Raw genomic sequence first — 20,469 nt, forward strand, 5'->3', positions numbered from 1 at the left:
CGAATGGCTGTAATGGCGGGAACTGGGTCAATCCGAAGCCAGGAGCCAGGAGCTTCAGGGTCTCCCACATGGGTGCAGGGGCCCAAATGCTTGGACCATCTTCCACTGCTTTCCCAGGACATTGGAAGAGGAGCAGCTGGGACTAGAATCGGCTCTGATATGGGATGCTGGCGCTGCAAGCAGAGGATTAGCCTACTGCACTACAGTGCTGGCCCCTATTGTCTCATTTTATATAAATGGTATCTCTCCCCCTGTAACCTGAGAGGTTAATGACTTGCCCAAGTCAGCAGAGGAGACCTTAGAGCTTGTCCTTCAACCTCCATCACTGGAATCCAGTTCTATACACTACTCATTGTAATGTTTTATTTTCCCTAGGAAAAAAAAACCTTGAAGAAAAGTATGATCTAGTGGATAGTCCCTTCCACCCCATAGCTTGTTCTTTCAGTGAGAGGGAACATGGGACCCTCATCCTGGGGACCCTTTGCACACTATAACACATGGGAAGAGTGCCTCATCCTTTAATACACTGGAAACCCACACCCTTGAAGGGGATCTTGGAGAAGCCCCTTTCCGGGAAGATCCCATTGGAGATAATTCAAAGATTTTCAGGGCTGGAACAGACAATAGGAGTCCTCTGCTTCACCAGGGGTTTGAAGGTTAAATTCTTGGTTAGATCCCCTCTGAATCCTTGAGGCTGGTGGAGGGAGTTTGAGGAGCAGTTCTTGTCATGATATTCATAGATTACCCTTCATGGCCTAAAAATACTAACTCTACCAAAGTAAGTAAAATGTTGACTGTTCAAATAAAAAAGTTGTGTGGAAGGTTGCCCTGGGGCACAGGGAAAGTCTCAAAGTGCAGTTTTCCCAACTCTGCCCAGAAATGCAAATCACCGACCTGGGAAAACCTGTTGTGTCATGGGGAAACTCACCCTATCTCAGCAGGGACTGCTGCTGTAAGCATACACCTCAGCCCGGTCCATGCTGCAGCAGCAGTCAGCCTCTAGCTGTCCTGCCACCTGCTGCTCACCTGCAGCGTGTTCCATCATTCTACCTCTGCTCACTCTCTCCAGCTGTTCTGGTGAATTCCTTTACACCTGCGACACTGGCCTCAACGGTCACTTCCAGTGACAAGTGTTTTCTTTCTTCTCTGGGTTTTTGAAATATTCTGTTTGAAGGATTTATCTTGGAATTTGTTAGCTGTTAAGAAAATTGCATATTCGCCAGGGAAATGCAATTCAAAACCGCAATGAGGTTTCACCTCACCCCAGTAAGAATGGTTTTCATACAGAAATCAACAAATAATACATGCTGGCGAGGATGTGGGAAAAATGTACTCTAATCCACTGTTGGTGGGAATGTAAACTGGTAAACCCACTATGGAACACAATGTGGAGATACCTCAGAAATCTGAATGTAGACCTACCATATGACCCAGCCATTCCACTCCTGGGAATTTACCCAAGGGAAATGAAATCAGTAAATAAGAGAGTTATCTGTACCCCCATGTTTATTGCAGCTCAATTCACAATAGCTAAAACATGAAATCAACCTAAATTCCCATCAATCGAAGAATAGATAAAGAAAATATGGGATATGAACACTATGGAATACCACACAGTGGTAAAAAATAATGAAATCTGGTCATTTGCAACAAAATGGGTGGTTCTAGAAAACATCATACTTAGTGAAATAAGCCAGTCCCAAAGGGACAAATACCACATGTTCTCCCTGATCTATGAGAACTAATAGAGCACCTAAAACAAAAGCTGTAGAAGTGAAATTGATACTTTGAGAAGGGATGACTTGAGCTGCCTTGTCTTGACTGTCGAGGAACAGTTTCATGTTTTTTTGTGTCTTTGGTTTTTTTTTCTTCGTACTATTTGTTGAACTCTTTACTTAATATAGTTAATCATATGTGTATAAAGTCAATTGAGGATGGATCTCAGTAAAAAATAAGAGTGGGAATAAGAGAGGGAGAGGAAGTTTGTAACTGTAAAGCTGTATAGTTCTGCATACATTCTTACAGACTTACTTCTAAGGGTGCAATATAAAAACTTGTCATGGGACTCCAAATCCCATTAAGCTGGGTGGTAAAAAATGCCATCTTAGGTGTTAAATTGAATGTATTAAGTGTTATAGTGGAACATATAGATAGGATCAAGTGTCTGGTAATAATAAATAGAATTAAAAAGGAGATAATATTCCAACATGGGAAGCAGTCCACACAGCAGACTCATAGAATGACAATTGCTTTAAGTAACACTCTGACCTCAGAATCAGCTCTTTAGGCTTCCTGGTCCGGCTGAAAAGCCCATGAGAACATTTCAGGCATGGAAAGCCAAGACACTGTGGCAAAAAATGTCCTACATGAAGGATCTAAGGATCTGTGTGAGTGAGACCCCAGCAGAATTAGTGGCCATCAAAGAAGAATGTACTTTTCTCTAAAGGGAGAAGAGAACTTCCACTTTGCTTATGGCCTTGTCTAGATACTAATGGAGTTTGTGGACTCAAAAAGCTTCCATAGCCTAGGCAGCTCATGTCAAGATTCTCGGGTGGTCACTGACATCATGCATAAGAGTGTTAATTGTTAAATTGACAACAGGAGTCACTGTGCACTAACTCCCCATGCAGGATCTCTGTCCTCAATGAGTTGTATTATGAGAGTTAACTGTAAAACTAATTCTCAGTTTTTTTGTCTGTGTGCGTGTGTGTGCAAATTGTTGAAATCTTTACTTAATATAGAGTTGGTCTTCTGTGTACAAAGTTACTTGAAAATGAATCTTAATAGAGAATAGGACTGGGAAGGGGAGAGAGAGGAAGAGGAGGGGTGGGAATGTGGGTAGGAGGGCAGGTAAGGTCAGAAGAATAACTGTATTCCTAAAGTTGTACTTATGAAATTTGTATTCCTTAAAAATAAATAAAGAAAAAGTAAAATCATGTGTTTGGGTACCTGTTTAATGCTGTTGTTTAATGAAATGTAATTGTTAAAATGTGATGAGATAGTGATAGTTTTTTCTATTTCTGCCTTTCTTTATATTTATATACTAGATGCCAGTTTCCCCCCAGAATTGTTAACCATTTACCTATGTTTGCTTTGTGAAACATGTACAGGGGTTCATGTGCAGGTTTTTTTCCTTTTGTGTCTTATTAGCCAGAGGTAATGAAAAAGAGAGGGAACGTTTGTGGGTAAATTTCCTAGTCAAGGAGAATGGAAGGCATGTAATGAACCCATGGTACTTGAAAATACAATAAGAAGGAAAACAACCAAGAGTAGTTATTGTTCTCTACCTGCCTTTGAATAGAAGCGCATATCTAGAGGGCTGGAGTGTCAGTGTGACACTTTACAACCTGCAGTTACCAATCTCTATCTTGAACCAGTGTTTCTTACACTAAAAACAAAGGGTATTCCAAGTGTGTACTTAAACCCAACGTGTAGAGCTAAGAGCTCTTCCTCCCTCAAAATCATGGGTCATTTGCAGCAAGCAGAGTGCTTATGAAAAGTTTCAGAACTCATTAGGTTGCTGCATTGTGGTTTGCAATGTACCTAAGAATATTGCATTAGTGGATGAAACATCTATTATAAACTCTTGGGGAAACTTTTATTTCAATTTTACAGACTTGCAGTGTAAGTTGAAATAAATTTTGATAACGACTCTCATAGCCTCTTTAGTTCCTACTTAACATTAAGCTTTTTATATAGACCCCAGTAGTTCCAAGCAGAGACTTGCCTAGAGCCATGCAAAATGCTGTGTTATAAATAATCTGTTCTGTCTTCCATAGCTTCTCTTTAAGCTGTTTAACTGGTCCCCTTCGGGGAGCAGAGAAAAGATGGCTCAGAAGGAGGCAGGGTTAATGTTTTCCACTAGATAAAGTCTAAGACCAGGTAAAGAGGACAGAAACCATGATATTCTGCAGTTTGCAGTTTTACAAAGGAGGAGCTTTTATATACAAATTTCAGGTTTGTGTGTCTGTGATTTTTAAGGCTTTTAGGTCATTGAAATAAGTATCACTACACCCATCTCAAAGATTAAGGGAAGTAAGTCCGGGTCATGGATTAAATCACTTTCCCATTGTCATCTTACAGAGTGGAGTTAGGCTAGATCTTTGAGGTTAGGGTTGAAATTTATAGTGTTGTTCGCTTTGTTTTTCTCTGGTGCTGTCCCTCCAATCCTGGAATCTGTGTGACGTGGTGGCTGGAGAGATGAAGGGGGTAACACTGGGACAGTGTGTCCCATGGACGGCAGAGAGGTCCTTAGAAGCAAAGTGGGGTGGGCAGGCCTTCCCACCATTGACTCTTTTATTCCCTTGGTGTACGCTTCTTTTATGAGCCACCCTTATTGTTCCTCCTGGGTTTTGCTGCCCATTGAACTTCTTCCCGTATGTGCTTGCTGCTGCCTCTTCCATGTATCACTGTTCCTGGTGCTGGACAGTGTTTGCCACAGTCAGACTCATAATAAGTGATTATCCACTCTCCTCTTGAACAAGAAAGTGGAAGTTAAAGTAGAGTATTTGCGTTGGGATTTACCTACCAGTTAAGCTATCTCTTCAAATGCCTATATCCAATTTCAGAGTGCTTGGGTTCCACTCCTGGCTCCGCTCCTGATTCTGTCTTCCTGCTGATAGACACCCTGGGAGGTGGGGGTGATGGCTCAAGTACTTGGATCCATGCCACCCACATGGAAAATCCTGATTGAGTTCCCAGTTCCTGAATTTAGCCTGGTCCAGTCCTGGCTGTTTGCAGGGATTTGAGAAGTGATCCAGCAGATGGGAGCAGCCTCCTACACCCTTCCCCGCCCTCTGTCTCTCTTTTTTTTCCCCTCTCTGTCTCTTTCTCTCTGCCTCTCAAAAATAAATAAATAAAAATTTTAAATAGTGCATATTGTCTGGATTAGGTAAATCATAATGCAAGAATGATTTAAGAGGACCTTACTCCCAGGTACCTTTTTATTCCTCAGTTTATGTCAGATCATGAGCACTTCTCACATCTTTAAATACTATTGAAAACATTTTCTGTCATTCTGCAGCATTCCACTATTTGAATGTAGCGAAATTTATGTATGTGTTCTTCTATTTTGGATATTTAGGTGTTTTTTTTTTTTAGTTGTGGTCATGACTACTTGAAGAGATACAAGTCTGGTTTACTTGGTGTGCCCTAGTCATCAACTCATTTGTACATTGTAACAGGAGTTTCCATCAGATAAATACAGGGTTATTTTTCTGAAATAATATAGTAATGATATTAATTTGACTTTCAGATGGAGAAATGAAAAATAGTGGTCTGTGAAAGGAATAGATATCACAATATGTCTTTGGTATCTGACCATAGAGTTTTGTTTAATGGTTTTTAGTTTTATAAAACTTGGTGCAATTGCCATATTTTTAGTGTAGCAGATTGATACATAATGTATATATTTGAAAATATCTGAACTGAATACTTAAATAATCATCATTTTATAAGAGTCTATACTTCACAGAGTAGCTTGGGTATTTTTGGTGGAGTATTTTATGTGTATTTTGAGCTTGAATTTTTTGGTTATCCATGGGCTCAACAATTATGAACAAATTAGTAGAGGATCCGACTTTGAGATTTGTTGTAGTTATTTGCTGGAACTATATTTGTCCCTCTTTATCCGAGGCAGTTTGTTCTAGGAACTCCATAGACACCAAAATCCACAGATGCTTAAGCCCCTTCTATAAAGTAACATAATATTTGCATAGAACCTACCATGTCCTCAGGTATATTTTAAATCATTTCTAGATTACTTACAATATACCTGACAAATGTAAATGCTATATAAATAGTTATTATCTTCTTTTTTTTGGAAATAATGACAAGGAAAAAAGCCTGTACATTTTTTTAAAAAAGATTTTATGTGTTTATTTGACAGAGTTACAGAGAGTGAGAGGGAAAGAGAGAGAAAGGTCTTCCATCCACTGGTTCACTCCCTAGATGGCTGCAATGGCCGGAGCTGCACTGATCTGAAGCCAGGAGCCAGGAGCTTCTTCCAGGTCTCCCACGTGGGTGCAGGGGCCTAAGTGCCTGGGCCATCTTCTACTGCTTTTCCCAGCACATAGCAGAGAGCTGGATAGGAAGTAGAGCAGCTGGGACTAGAACAAAGCCTGTACATTTTAAGTCCACAGTCATTTTTCATAGGCCAGGCCAGTGACAATATAACTTTTTTTTTTTTTTGAAAATATTTTGGATCTGTGAAAGTACTTGTTGAATCCACAAGGGCTGTCTTCAGTTTCCTGTGGCTGTGTGAGGTGGGGTGGGAGGGGAAAAGAGAGGAATGACGCTGGTGGTCCCATAATGCTCTCTGTCCTCTCCTGCCTTCTCACCCCTCCACCCACTGCCCGAGGTCCAGGCACAATTAACCATAGGCCAAGATTGTTCTTAGTCTTCCCTATCCAGTTTCTTACTGTAGGTGAGCAGTGCCTTTTTTCTACCCAAAACTTTTCAACATGGCATCCACCGAGGCATATAGTTTGGGAAGGCCTCATCCTCTGCAATTGTCTTTGCTATTCTGAGTTATCAGGAGGTCTTGGACTTTCCCCAACCCTGTCACTGCCTTTTCCAGGTGCACGTACTGATATGAGTGACCCTCGATATGTCATTGCCGTCATCTTACTTTGGTTCTTTTTGGCTAGTTAAGCACAGGACACAGAGCTCTAGTCTCCCTCTGGGTGTACTTTGAGGGAGGGGGCCGTCAGAGAAAAATGGAATTGGAATGTCACATAAGTTTAAAAAAATTTAAAAAAGGCCCTTGCTGTGAATGCAAAAGGTGTTTTTTCTTTTCCCAATCTGTGGTGAATGAAATGTGTGAGCATACGGGAATTTGACTTGAATAAACTCTTAAGATGAAGTCATACCTAATGAATTGCCTGTCTCTACATTCTTTCCGAAGTGATGGCTCTTAGTATTTGCACTTGTGATAACTTATGTTTCCTGAGTACAGGAGCCCCAGGACGGCCAATTAAGGAAGAAGCGGCAGTGGCTGCTTCATTACGTAACTGTGCTACCGTAATAGAGTGAATAATTGTCTTTTTTCTTTTTAATTTCTAGTGCCTGAAACAGTATATGCAGTTGGCAATCCGAGAAGGATGTGGGTCTCCTATCACTTGTCCTGACGTGGTGTGCCTGAACCAGGGGACCCTGCAGGAAGCTGAGGTATGCACGAGTGCCACAGCCTACCCCTCTTCCTGTTGATGTAACTTTACTAGGATCTTGACTCTACACACCTCGCTGCCAAGGAGTCTAGCAACAGAATACAGAGGGCAACTTGGTAAAGGAGTTCTTTATTGCTACATACCTTTGGATTCTTTATATACACTGTTAACATGGTCCCTGACCTCAGTTCTATTTATATCTGCCAACTTGAGTGCTGAAACAGGTCTAGAATAGGCAAAGGTGCTAGAAATCCAACTGGAAATGGAATAATGCATGGTCTTTAAAGATAAATAGACCATAGAATAGCCACAGTTCTCAAAAATATAAACTACTGTGATTCTACCATGGTAGCCTGGGTTGAACGATTTCCCAAGAGCAGAGAGAGAGAGAGAGAGAGAGAGAGAGAGAGAGAGGCTTTTCATTCAAATCATGTCAGGCATCAGAACATCAGAAACTTTTTTTTTTTTAAAAGTTTTTCTCTCATTTTCTTACGACTGTAATTTATCTCTTTCCTTTGTTTGTTCAGTCCTTGATCATTGGCTTGCCATAAATCTACCTTCTAATCTTTGGACCCTGTTCACTGTTAATCAGAATATAATAAGCTTTTGTCCATTCTTAAGGAGTTTGTAAGTCTCTGAAAGAGGTTCCAAGAAATCAACGGAATAAGTTACCATTCAGCAATCACTGAACACCTGCTTTGTACCAGGAACCCCTACAGTTGCTCTTGTGGCCACTATACTACTATCTAATCCTCTCAACAAAACTCATGATATTGGGTTACTTCCCAATGAAGAAACTGAGGCCATGTAATTATGGGCAGAAATAATTTGGTTTGAATTCTATCTCTTTACTTTCTTGATATGTGCTTTTGTGTAATTTTTTAACCCTTACAGGGCTCAATGATGGTTCAAGTACTTGGATTCCTGCCACCCATGTGGGAGACCCAGATGGAGTTCATAGTTCCTTGTTTCAGCCTGCCTAACTCCTGGCTGTTGCAGGCATTTTGGGAATGAACCACTCGCTCTGTCACTTTTCCTTTCAAATAAGTAAATAAACAAATTATTTTCAAAGGCATGTTGTACCCAGGTTAGAATTTTTTTTTTTAAAGTTAGAGTAATTGGGACTGGTGCTGCGGCACGGTGGGTTAAGCTGGTTCGAGTTCCAGCTGCTCCACTTCCGATCCATCACCCTGCTAATGGCCTTGGAAAAACAGCAGAAGATGGCCCAAATGCTTGGGCCCTTGACACCCACATGGGAGACCTGGAAGAAGTTCTGATGAGTTCTGACTCCTGGCTTTGGTCTGACTAAGCCCCAGCCATTGTGGCCATTTGGGGAGTGAACCAGTGGATGGAAATGTTTCTCTCTGTCTCTCCACCCCTCTCTGTAGTTCTGCCTTTCAAATGAATAAGTAAATAAATATTTTTTAAGTTATTGATTAAAATTAGATATAATTTAAAGTTCAGCTTTTAAATTGTGCTTGTCAGTAACTTTTTTTGTTTAATTAACTACGTATTTGCAAAGCAGAAAGAGATAGAGAGAGAGAGAGAGATGAACAGATAGTTCTCTTCCATCTGTGGATTCTCTCCCAGGCTTGCAATAGCCAGGTCTGGGCCAGGTCAAAGCCAGGAGTCCAGAACTCTATTGAAGTCTCCCACATAGGTGGCAGAGACCCAAGCACTTCGAGCCATCACTTGCTGCCTCCCAGGATATGCATTAGCAGGAAGCTGGATTGGAAACAGAGCTGAGTTTCTACCCCAGGCACTCTGATATGGGATGCGGGTATCTCAAGTGACATCTTAACTACTGTACCAAATGCCCACTCCAATAACTGTTTTTAAGTGTTCAACAGCACATGTAGCAAATGGCTTCCTGATTGGACAGCATGGGGTAGGACACTCACGTGAATGCAGAAAGTTCAGCGGCATAGTGTGGCTCTGTACTTTCAGGAAATGCTAACCATCAGGCAGTGACACTCCAGGTGTGCAGTGTTAGGGCTCAGTGTTAGACAAGTGGGTGAGGACTGGCTGCAGTTTGTCTTACCCCTTCTGATTTTCCTTGTGTAGGCTTTTTGTGCTTCCCCTCCTCTTGCCCTTTTCCCAGTAGGTCCACCCTTCCTGCTTCTGGTTCTGTTCATCCAGATTTATTTTAAAAGCAATTTTACTTTGAGGTTGTATTAAAATCAAACAAACCTATAATAGCCCTTTAAAGATTACCAAACACATACACACTCCCCCCGCCCCCCCGAAAGGGAGAGTTACAGAGAAAGAGGTGAAGCTATAGGGAGATATCTTCCATGTTTTCGTTCACTGTCCAGATAGCCATAGTGGCCAGGGCAGGGCCAGGCCAAAGCCAGGAGCCTAGAACTCCATCCAAGCCTCTCACTTGGTGGCAGGGATCTGCTACTGCTTTTCCAGATGCACTGGCAGGGAGCTCAATTGGAAATAGGGCAGCTGGGACTCAAATCAGCGTCCATATGAGGTGCCAGTGTCACAGGCTCCACCAGATGATATTTTAAAAAGCAGAACAAGGGCCAGGGGTCTGTTGTGGTACAGTGGGTTAAGCTGGGACCTGCAAAAGATTTGAAATCCATATATAGGGAGAGTCTTCAAAAAAAGTTCATGGAAAATATACATTATGAAAAAACTATGCATGGATTGCAAACATTTTTACACCAAAATTATCTTTTAACTCCATTTTCCATGAACTTTTAAAAGATATTTAATTATTTGAAAAGGTAGGGGGAGAAATCTTCCAGCTACTCATTTACTCCCCAGCTGACTACAAGAGCAGGGGCTAGACCAGGGTGAAGCCTGGAGCCAGGAACTTCATCTGGGTCTCCCACGTGAGTAGCAGAGACTCAAGTACTTGAGCCATCATCCATTGTCTCCCAGGCACATTATCAAGCAGTTGCCTAGGAAGTGGAGTAATTGGGACTTGAACCGGTGCTCAAGATACAGGATGCAGGTGTCCCAAGTGGCAGCTTAACCTGCTGTGCCAAAACACCTGCCCTTCCATGAGCTTTTTGAAGTGCCCTCATATATAATTCACTATCTGTACATTATTGAGTAGATTCCAGTGGAGTTCTAGTTGAGGCTGGTTCCCTTTGTCTTGCTGCTATTTATATGAGGATATAGAATTTTTCATCATTCATTGTCTTGTGCAATGCATTAAGTACAACATTTCCTCAACTTCAGAGGACACTAGGAAGTCTTTAAGCTCTTTCCTGAGTGAGCCCAGCTCACAAAGCGGGCTCCGCTCCCTGTGTCTGCCTCCTTGGTTCCTTCAAATTGGCTCAGCTCTTGGCTCTGCCTCTTTTCTCTGTCAGGAGAGCCTCCTTAGTGAAGCATTTAGTGCCCAGTCCAAGCACTGCTTGCTTACATATTAACTGTCAGCTTGTGTCCATGTCACAGAAGAGGGGGGCGAGATAGGAACCGGAGGACCCGTGCTAGAGGTGAGCCCACGTGAGCCTGGGATGTGCTGAACTTCCCTTCGTTGCATCCTCTGGTACTTTCAGCTGTTGCTCAGCAGGGTGTTCCAAGGTACTGGATCCAGGGACCTTGTCCAATATGGAATTATGAAGACAGGACACAGATTGTTCTGATAGCATTACTTCGGGCCAAGTCCTTGCTTGAGAGCTTAAGGAGCTTTATTAAAAAAGGTGGTGTCTACTTTGAGCAGTTCCGTACCTCTGGGATTAATGCGCTGTCCTTCCTGGGAGAGTCTGAGCTATGCATCTGGGCTGCATCATCCTTGAGTGGCACGTGCATAACGTATTTGAATGGGGGCTGCCTGAGTTGAACTTCTTCCAACTGCCAGCTGGCGGGGAGGCACACAGAAGAGCTTCTCACCCACTGATCCTCCTTCCAAGTGCTGAGGCCCTGAATCCGCCAGCCTGCCTTTTACTGCCAGTGCCATAGCATGCAGCAGAGGAAGGGTGGGGGCATCTGCTGCTGCCAGGAATGGGGGATTCTGGGGCTGGCGTTGTGGCACAGTGGGTTAAGCCACTGCCTGTGACACCGACATCCCAGATGTGCACTGGTTCGAGTCCTGGCTGCTCTACTTCTGATCCAGCTCTCTGTTAATGTGCCTGGGAAAACAGCAGAAGATGGCCCAAGTGTTTGAGTCCCAGCCACCCACATGGGAGACCCAAATGGAATCCCTGGTTGCTTACTTCAGCCTGGCCGAGCCCCAGCTGTTGCAGCCATCTGGGGAATGGACCAGCAGATGGAAGATCTCTGTTTCTGCCTCCCTCTCTGTATCACTGCCTTTCAAATAAGTAAAATAAATAAATAAAATCTTAAAAAAAAAGAATGGTGGGGATGCTCCAGAATTTCTCTAAGATAGGATTTAGGGTAGGGCACTCTGGAAGCCTGGGAGCAAGGAGACAGCTAGCATATTAAGGACTATGAAGCTACTTTACAACATAGTTTTTACTTAGATGGCATATCATTTAGGGTGGCTTTGGAAAAGGCTGCTAGAGTTATGAGGATCCAAGTGTTCTTTCCAAATTACCTTCCTTTAGCATCCCTTGCAGTAACCAGGTCTTTCTTTTTTTTTAAAGAATTATTTTATTTATTTGAAAGTCAGAGTTACACAGAGAGAGAAGGAGAGGCAGAGAGAGAGAGAGAGAGAGAGAGAGAGGTCTTCCATTCTGCTGGTTCACTCCTCAAATGACCACAAAGGCCAGAGCTGAGCTGATCCGAAGCCAGGAGCCAGGAATTTCTTTCAGGTCTCCCATGCAGGTGCAGGGGCCCAAGGACTTGGGCCATCTTCTACTGCTTTCCCAGGTCATAGCAGAGAGCTAGTAACCAGCTCTTTTTTTTATCTTTTAAAGATTTTATTTATTTATTTGAAAGGCAGAGTTACAGAGAGAACGAGAGAGAAATCTTCCATCAGCTGGTTCACTCCCAAATGGCTACAATGGCTAGGACTGGGCAAATAGCTTGAACACCATCCAGATCTCCCACATAGGTGGCAGGGCCCTAAGTACTTGGGCCAGCCTCTGCTGCTTTCCCAGGAGCATTAGCAGAGAGCTGGATCAGAACTGGAGCAATTGGGACTGTGGACACTCCTGTATGGGATAATGGCATTGCAGGTGGCTTAACCTACTGCACCACAATGCCAGCCCTGGGTTCTTCTAACATTCATCTTTCTGTGATCACAGGAAGCTGGGCCAGATCAAGGATTAGGATGCCAAGCAAATGTTGTAGTACTGTCCCTGGGGTTGAAAAACATAAACTGAAAGGGATTGGGCCTGTGTGTGCTACACTTAGGCTGCCATTTATGTTGGCTGGAGAGATGGTAAACTTTGGGTATGGCAGGGAATAGAGGAATCTGCCAGAGTTAAATAGATATTTTTGAGATTCCCAGCTGAATTTTGTTTGGTTTAGAGAATATATAAAGCTTTCTTTTAAAATGTATTTAAAACTGCAGATAAATGGGAAATAATATTTCCAAGCTTCTGCTTTCACTAAAGGGAACCAAGCTGTGTCACATGGAGGTGCACCTGGGCAAGTGCCTTTTACCCACAGATGAGAGTTCTTTGAACAGTTCATGGAAAATGCATATCATGAAAATACTATGCATGGATTTCAATCTTTTTGCACCAAAATTAACTTATCTTTTAACTGCATAACTACAGACTCTCTGAGGCACCCTGAAGGGAGTCGAGGGAGGAAGTTGGTGGGTGATGGGAGCACTTGACCTTGGTTGCACAGGGGCTGAGACGTCTGCAGAGCACATGATGAACGGACAGCCTGTGCACACATGTGCAGACACCTCTGCGGATCACTGGCCCGGGAATCCTCCCGCCCTTCACTTCTATGGTGGGACCCAGCTTCTGGTTGATGCCCTCCTGGTTCTTTCTATCAGGATTTGAGGTCTAGAGTTTAGGAAAGGAGGCTTTGGCTGGTCCGTTGCGCTGAGGTAAAGGGATCCACTTGCTGCTTTTCTTCTCTGTTAGGAAGTGTAGTTCTTCTTTTCTAGGTCGGGATGGAAAACATTTCTTCACTTCTGTGCCAGTGTGATTAGACATTGATCCAGAAGGCAAGTCCAGTTTCTCCCGCCTTTACTTTTGCAAGTCATAGTCCTCAAGCATTGCCAGAGCCTTGACAGGTCATATGATCCAGTGGTTAATTCCATCTCCAGATGTATTGATTTGTTGTACTCTCTGTTCAACCTGTTTCTTTAATTTTTAAAAGCACTTGTAGCAGAAGTCTGATTGATTAAACACATTTTTAAAAATTTCATGTGAGAGGCAGAGAAACAAGGAAAAATAGGGAGAGTGGCAGAGCAAGCTCCCATCTACTGGTTTGCTCCTCAAATACCTCCAAAAACCACAGATGAGCTGGGACTGATACAAACCCATCCAAATCTCCCATGTAGGTGGTAGGGATCCACTTATTTAAGTCATCTCTGCTGCCTCCTACAGTCTGTTTTAGCAGGAAACTCAAATCAGGAGTTGGAGCCTGAAATTGAACCTAGGCACTCTGACATAGAACCCAGAGCATCTTAACTGCCCGTCTAAATGCCTACTTCCAGGGCCAAACCTGGGGGAGGGGGAAGCATTTGGCGCAGCACTAAGCAGCTGCCTGGGACACCCGCATTGCGTATGGGAGTGACTGGGTTCAAGTCCCAGCTCAGCTTCTGATTCCAGCTTCCTGCTAACATGCACCCTGGGAGGCAGCAGATGATGACTCAAGTAGTTGGGTCACTGCCACTCACAAGGGCGATCCAGGTGGAGTTCCTGGCTTCTAGCTTCTGCTGGACCCAGCCCTAGTTCTTGTGTGTATTTGTGGACTGAACCAGTGGATGGGTTCTCTCTCTCTCTCTCTCTTTCTCTCTCTCTCTCTCTTCCCCTCCCTCCCTTCCTCCCTTCCTCCCTCTCTCTTTCTCTCTCTCCCTTCTCTCCCTCCTCTCTCTCTCTGTCTCTCCTGCCCTCCCATCTTCTATCTTTTTCTTCCTTTCAAATAAAATAGATTACAAAAGTAATAAAGGGCCAAAACTAAATAAAGTCTTAACTTCTCTCTTCTTCTGTCCTGCTTTGCAGATTCTGATGGGCAATATTTACTGAAGCCTGTCTGATCTTCAATCATTGAGTTTTAATCACTTCATTTTCTTAACCCAGAATCAATTTCCCAACTAGAAATCAACATGTATTGTGTTTACCAACATTTCTCACGGGAACACATACCACTCTGTTCATGCATGATTTTGCAGTAAGCAGGCTCTACCGTCTGCTCCTTTCTTTTCCTTTGCTTTGCTTTTTAGTTTTTTTGTAGGGTTGGTGTCAATGTAGGTTGAAGTTAATGCAGGTGGTGATGCCTTCAAGTATTATGGCCATAGTTAATAGTGATTAAAAAAGGGTGTGGCTCAATTTTCATCTTTCTCCAATGTGCATGTTAGAGATATCCAGTTAACTGCCAGGTCTAAGTGCTACTGCACCCCTCGTGTAGGCATGCTCTGACTTCCTGAGTGTGGGCCTGCTCTGGGTGGAAGGGAAAATCAAAGCCTTCCAGCAGAGGAAGAGTCAGATATTTAGTAAGTATCCCCAGCTCCATTTTTACCAGAATAATAACCAAAAGAAAAATACAATGAATAGTGTGTTTTTTTTTAAAAAAATATTTGAAATGCAGAGCAAGTGAGCGAGAGAGAGATCAGTTTTCTATCCCCTGGTTCCTCTCGAAATGGCTATAATGGTGAGACTGGGCCAGGCTGAAACCAGGAGCCCCTGTGGGTTGCAGGGGCCCAAGCACTTGGGGCCATCTTCCATTGCTTCCCCAGGCACACTAGCAGGGAGCTGGATTGGAAACGGAGCAGCTGAGACTTGAACCCCCACTCATATGGGATGCTGGCATTGCAAGTGCCAGCTCCACAACACCAGCCCCACGAATAGCTTTTCTGTTGTTACTCTTTTGGTATTATTGCTCTAGTTCTGTTCAAACTAAAAAGTATATTTTCTCTGAATTAAAATTGTTTTCCTTTTAGAAAAATTTCAAGAATGATGAGGAGGAAAAATAATCTATTGAGCTTGGATAGGAGGAGATTTAATAGGTTTAACCTGTTTAATAGGTAAAGTAGCACACATTTCAAAGGAAAAACTTTAAATCAAATTAAGGACTTTTTAGTGGTTGATCTGAGGGACATGGTCTTTTTTTTTTTAAAAAAAGATTTACTTACTTACTTGAAAGTCAGAGTTACACGTAGAGAGAAGGAGAAACAGAGAGAGAGAGAGAGGGAGAGAGAGAGAGGTCTTCCACTTGTTGGTTCACAATGGCCAGAGCCACGCTGGTCTGAAGCCAGGAGCCAGGAGCTTCTTCTGGATCTCCCACACAGGTACGGGGGCCCAAGGACTTGGGCCATCTTCTACTGCTTTCCCAGGCCATAGCAGAGAGTTGGATTGGAAGTGGAACAGCTGGTACACAAAACCGGTGCCCATATGGGTTGCCAGCACTGCAGGCGATGGCTTCACACACTGCAGCACAGTGCCGGCCCCAGGGCATGTTGTTTTGATAGCCAAGGAAATATTTAGAGAGCTTTGCTTCTACTGCTTGACTATGGATTAGAATCCACTGAATAAAACAAATATTAGTAGTCTATATACTGATCTAAATAAGATGAATAAACACATCTTTAGGGGAGAAGGGACAGAAGGTAGGAATAGAAAAGTCATTAAGCAAATACCACAATAATATAATTTTTTAAATTTTTATTTGATAGGAAGAGAGAGAGAGAGAGAGAGAGAGAAATCTCCCAACTGCTGGTTCACTCCCCAGATGCCTTCAACAGCTGGGGCTGGATCAAGTCAAAGCCAGGAGCAAAGAACTCAATCCAAGTCTCCTCCATGGGAACCCAGTCACTCAAACCATCTCTGCTGCCCCCCAGGGTTCTCATTAGCAGGAAGCTGGAATTGGGAACCCAGAGATGGGAACTGAATGCATGTATTCTGATATGGGACACAGGCATCCATTCATTAATGGGTAGCACAAATGCCTCCACAGTGATATTTTTGGCAAGAACTGTAAATGGATACCAAAATTAGTGGGCAAATAAATGTATGATCAGAAGCAGGAGTTTGCATGGGCTAAAAGCGCCTTCCTATAGGGAAATCTTAAAACTGTATGTTGCCTGGGCATCTGTTTTGAATTTAAGTTGGAGCCTCTCATACCAGAAACAGGGCTTAGTCACCTTTGAGACAGTTTCCATCAGGTATCTGCCTCACGCAACTTCCTCTTGATGAATGCCTCCCGTATGCTCCCTGCCCTCTGTGTGCAGCCTCCAGAGATGCCATGCCATCCCCAGGGCTGTAAATAATAAAACTTTATTTCTATCCTATGTTCTTCCCAATCATTGCAGGGGTACTCTGCATCTTAAAGATTCTAAATTAAAATACCGTCTACCCCTGCAAGATACTTGTTGATCACAAAGGTTGGAGAAACCTGACAGACACCACCTAGCTAGCTCAGAAAGTTAAACACCATTGGTAATAAGATGTATTGTCCCCATGTACCGCCTGATAACCCCGAGATTGCACCTGTGATATTTTTGCCAAAAATGTACACTCTTAGTCTAATCAGACAAATCCAAATCAGGGAATTTTATGCAAACAAGTGGCATGGATTCTTAAAAAATGTCAAGGTCATGAAAGAGAAAAATAAGCTAAAGAACTGTCATGGGTTAGAAAAGGCCAAGGAGACACTGACGCAAGTATAGCTTGGATCCGGTCTTGGATTACAAAAGACAGAGAGACAACTTGTGGAATTTATATAAGACCTACTGTAGGTGGTTTAGTTGTGTTGAATCAGTCAGTGTGAATTTCCTATTATTTCCATAATTGACTGTGGTTATATGAGGGGACTTTGAAAAGTTCATGGGTAATTGGAATTAAAAGATAAATATACTTGGAAATTTTAAAAAGCAAACCAGACTTATGCTACAAGTGTTTTGAAAAATTAAGAGAGCAGGTTGAACAGAGAGTACAACAGACCAGTACATCTGGAGATGGAATTAACCACTGGCTCATATGACCTGTCAAGGCTCTGGCAATGCTTGAGGATTACTATTTACAAAAGTAAAGGTGGGAGAAACTGGACTTGCCTTCTGGATCAATGTCTAATCACATTGGCACAGAAATGAAGAAATGTTTTCCATCCCAACCCAGAAAAGAACTGCTTTTTCTAACAGAGAAGAAAAGCGGTATATTGACCCTTTGACCTCAGCGCAACGGACCAGCCAAAGCCTCCTTTCCTAAACTCTAGACCTCAAATCCTGATTGAAAAAACCAGGAAGGAGGACCTCAATCAGAAGCTGGGTCCCACCATAGAAGTGAAGGGTGGGATGGAACTGGGTTCCAGGGCCAGTGCTCTCAGAGGTGTCTGCACACAGCTGCCCTGGCCGTTCATTTGTCTTGTGTTCTGCAGATGCCTTAGTCTACCAGGCAACCAAGGTCATGCACCCAACTCATCCCTGACTCCTCCCTCAACTCACGTGAAGGTGCTTCAAAAAGTTCATGGAAAAGTGGAATTTAAATAGAAATTAATTTTAGTGCAAAAAAAATTGAAATCCATGCATGGTTTTTTCACTATATATATTTCAACTTTTTAAAGACATCTCAAATAGGGCTTTATCATTAAGAGTAGGTAAGGGGAATGGAGTTTAGGAACACTAAATAAATTTTGCAAATTTTCATGAATATAAAATTGTTTCAAAATAAAAAGGTAAAGAATGATGCAGTGTGGTTTTTGAATGATAGAAATTTCTTTCTTGGCAGAGAAAAGATGAATGCGTATCGCAAGACACTTCCAATTGATCTCTTACTATTCTCTAGAATTGTTAGTCTAGCATTCAATGTTAAAATTCTTTCGGTCAAAAAATTGTCTATAGCTCCTTTACCTGCATCATGATTGAGTTTTCCAATAATCATCCTAATACAATAATTTCAATTTTGGAATAGTAGAAATGTTAGTCTTGATCAATAGTGACTTAGTGGCAAATGGCATCAGAACCAAGAATTTAATAATTTGGATCATTTTTTTTTAACTAGCTCCAGCTTTATCTCATCTAAAACCAAAAATGTGATAGACATATTTGAGAAAATTAGTTTTCATCTGAAGAATCCAACATACAACAAGATAAACAAATAGATCTTTCTTGAATCTTATATATACAAAGGTACTTCAGAAGGTTTGTAGAAAGTAGATTTAAAACATAAGTTAGGAGCAGATGTTTAGCCAACAGATAAGATACTCCCCACATTACAAATTCAATTCTGGGCTCCGACTCCTGACTCCAGATTCCTGCAAATTAAGACCCTGGCGGACAGCAGTGATAGCTCAAATATGCCACCCAAGGAGGAGACTTGGATTGTGTTTCAGGCTCCTGGCCCCTTTCTCTTCCTCTGGCTACTTCCCCTGGGGAGTGAACCAGTAGATGATAGCTCTCTCTGTCTCTGTTTCTCTGCCTCTCAAATAAATAACATAAAATAATTTTTAAAAATAAATGTTTATTTTCGTGCAAAAAGTTTTGAAGGACATGCAAAGCCTCATCAGAAAACTCTTGGAAAATGTATATTAGGAAAAAACCACGCAAACATTTCATTTTTTTCACCGAAATAGACATATCTTAATTCTATTTCCCATGAGCGTTTTGAAGTACCCTTGTATTTCTTTCCTTTTGAGTAGTGAAGTTACTTGAGTGCGGCTTCTGCGTCTGCTTCCTCACATGCCCAGGCCTGCAACCCAAGGCTTTGCACACAGTAGGTTTCACTGAGCATAGGAGGAAGGTATAGTCTAAATGGCAGGGCTGGCCAGAGAATTGATATATTCCCTGGGGTACTTGCATTCCAAAAGGATCAGATAAAGCGAGCAATGATGGAATTAACTTTCTGTGATACAAAATATCAGTAGAAAAATGGATTTACTTTATTAAGGCCTAATTCCATATAGACCTTTGATTTAGGAAATAATAAGCAGGAGATTCAAAGCAGAGTTAAGAGGGGAAAAACTTAAAGAGACCCAAGACCTCCCTGTTGTCAGTAATGTGTATTCTGATGGAGTTTATCTTTTTAATTTAAAATTAAACATCCGTCTCTACCGTTGATGACTTTTGATGACATTAATTTCTGACATTTTTCTCAACAGCATTTCATCTGTGACTAAAACATCTTCCTGTTGCCTGTGTCTTTTGTAAATTGTCTTTGACTTACTGTTGCATAAATTACTCATCATTAGAAAATCAGCAAACTGGAAGGTTGACTTTGAAGGATCTAAAGAAGGTCTTGATCAGTCCTCAGACTATTTTCGATTGCAGTGAGTGGTATAGAGGGCTGTCCCATAGAGTCAAAGACCTCTCATAGCTTTTGGGGAAGGAGTATGGTGAAAATAAGCTCATGGAATGTCACTGTGGTCTCTGGGGCCCAGATGATATCATTCCCTCCTCACTCTAATCCTGGAGTTGTAGTAACAACAGGTTGGTTGTCCTCCACTCACAACACATCACTGGCAAATGTGGGAATTGGACTCTGATTCCTTAATGTCACCGCTCACTTCATTTGCCTGGACCTTTTGTCTCCAATCCTGATTTTATTTGAGATACCTTTGTTTTCCGGGAAAGATTTTTGGGTAGTGTTATAACAGATGTCCAGAGTTGGCTTTCAATAGAATAAAAGTCTAACCATATTTATAAAAAGAACTGTGGCAAAGTACATTTCGCATGAAATTGACCTTAGTTTGTTATGAGGATTGCTAAGGTACTAGATGAAAATAAAACATTGTCTCCCCAAATGGAGAAAGAAAATTTCAAAAAAAGAATGTATTTATAATTAAATTTGTTTCTGCATATTTCACTTGGATTGGGAAGATCAAACCTGCTTGTTTTGTGGCCCTTCTTACATTCTAGCTACCTTAGTTTGGTTCACTTACAAAGTAAACAAATCCAGATTACTTTTGTAGCAGGGATGATTAGATTTCTGAATACATTTTAAATGTATTATATTTGTTAAATGCAATTTTAGCTGCATTATTTTCTTACTTGAGTTTTTTCTCAAAGTGGACTTGCTTTCATTAGTTGTAAGAACTTCCATTTGGATATGTTTTACAGCCTACCCCCTCCTCCCCTCTGCCCCGCCACCAAAAATAGTAGTTTAGAGAGGGAATTGTCAAGGCTAAGGCTGTGTTCTGGATCATGTTGCTGAGTATCTAGAAAGCTAATATCAAATCCTTTGATTTTCTCAGTTGTAAATCTTTTAAGCAACGTCAATATACTTATATTTTGACGTCAATGGAATTAATATTTTTAGAATGCCAG

General features: G+C 42.0%; 1 protein-coding gene across 17 annotated transcripts in view; it reads left to right on the top strand.

Moving 5' to 3' along the window:
* The window catches only part of RNF144B (ring finger protein 144B), a 203,681-nt gene that overhangs the window by 153,430 nt on the left and 29,782 nt on the right, over nt 1-20,469 (top strand). For all 17 annotated transcript variants that reach the window (XM_051832579.2, XM_070074316.1, XM_008274113.4 and 14 more), the window contains one exon: nt 7,063-7,167. In XM_051832579.2, coding sequence (XP_051688539.2) covers nt 7,063-7,167 — 105 coding nt within the window. The remainder of the gene's footprint in view (nt 1-7,062; nt 7,168-20,469) is intronic.

The sequence above is a fragment of the Oryctolagus cuniculus genome, chromosome 5, assembly GCF_964237555.1.
Source record: "Oryctolagus cuniculus chromosome 5, mOryCun1.1, whole genome shotgun sequence".
Classification (NCBI taxonomy): Eukaryota; Metazoa; Chordata; class Mammalia; order Lagomorpha; family Leporidae; genus Oryctolagus; species Oryctolagus cuniculus.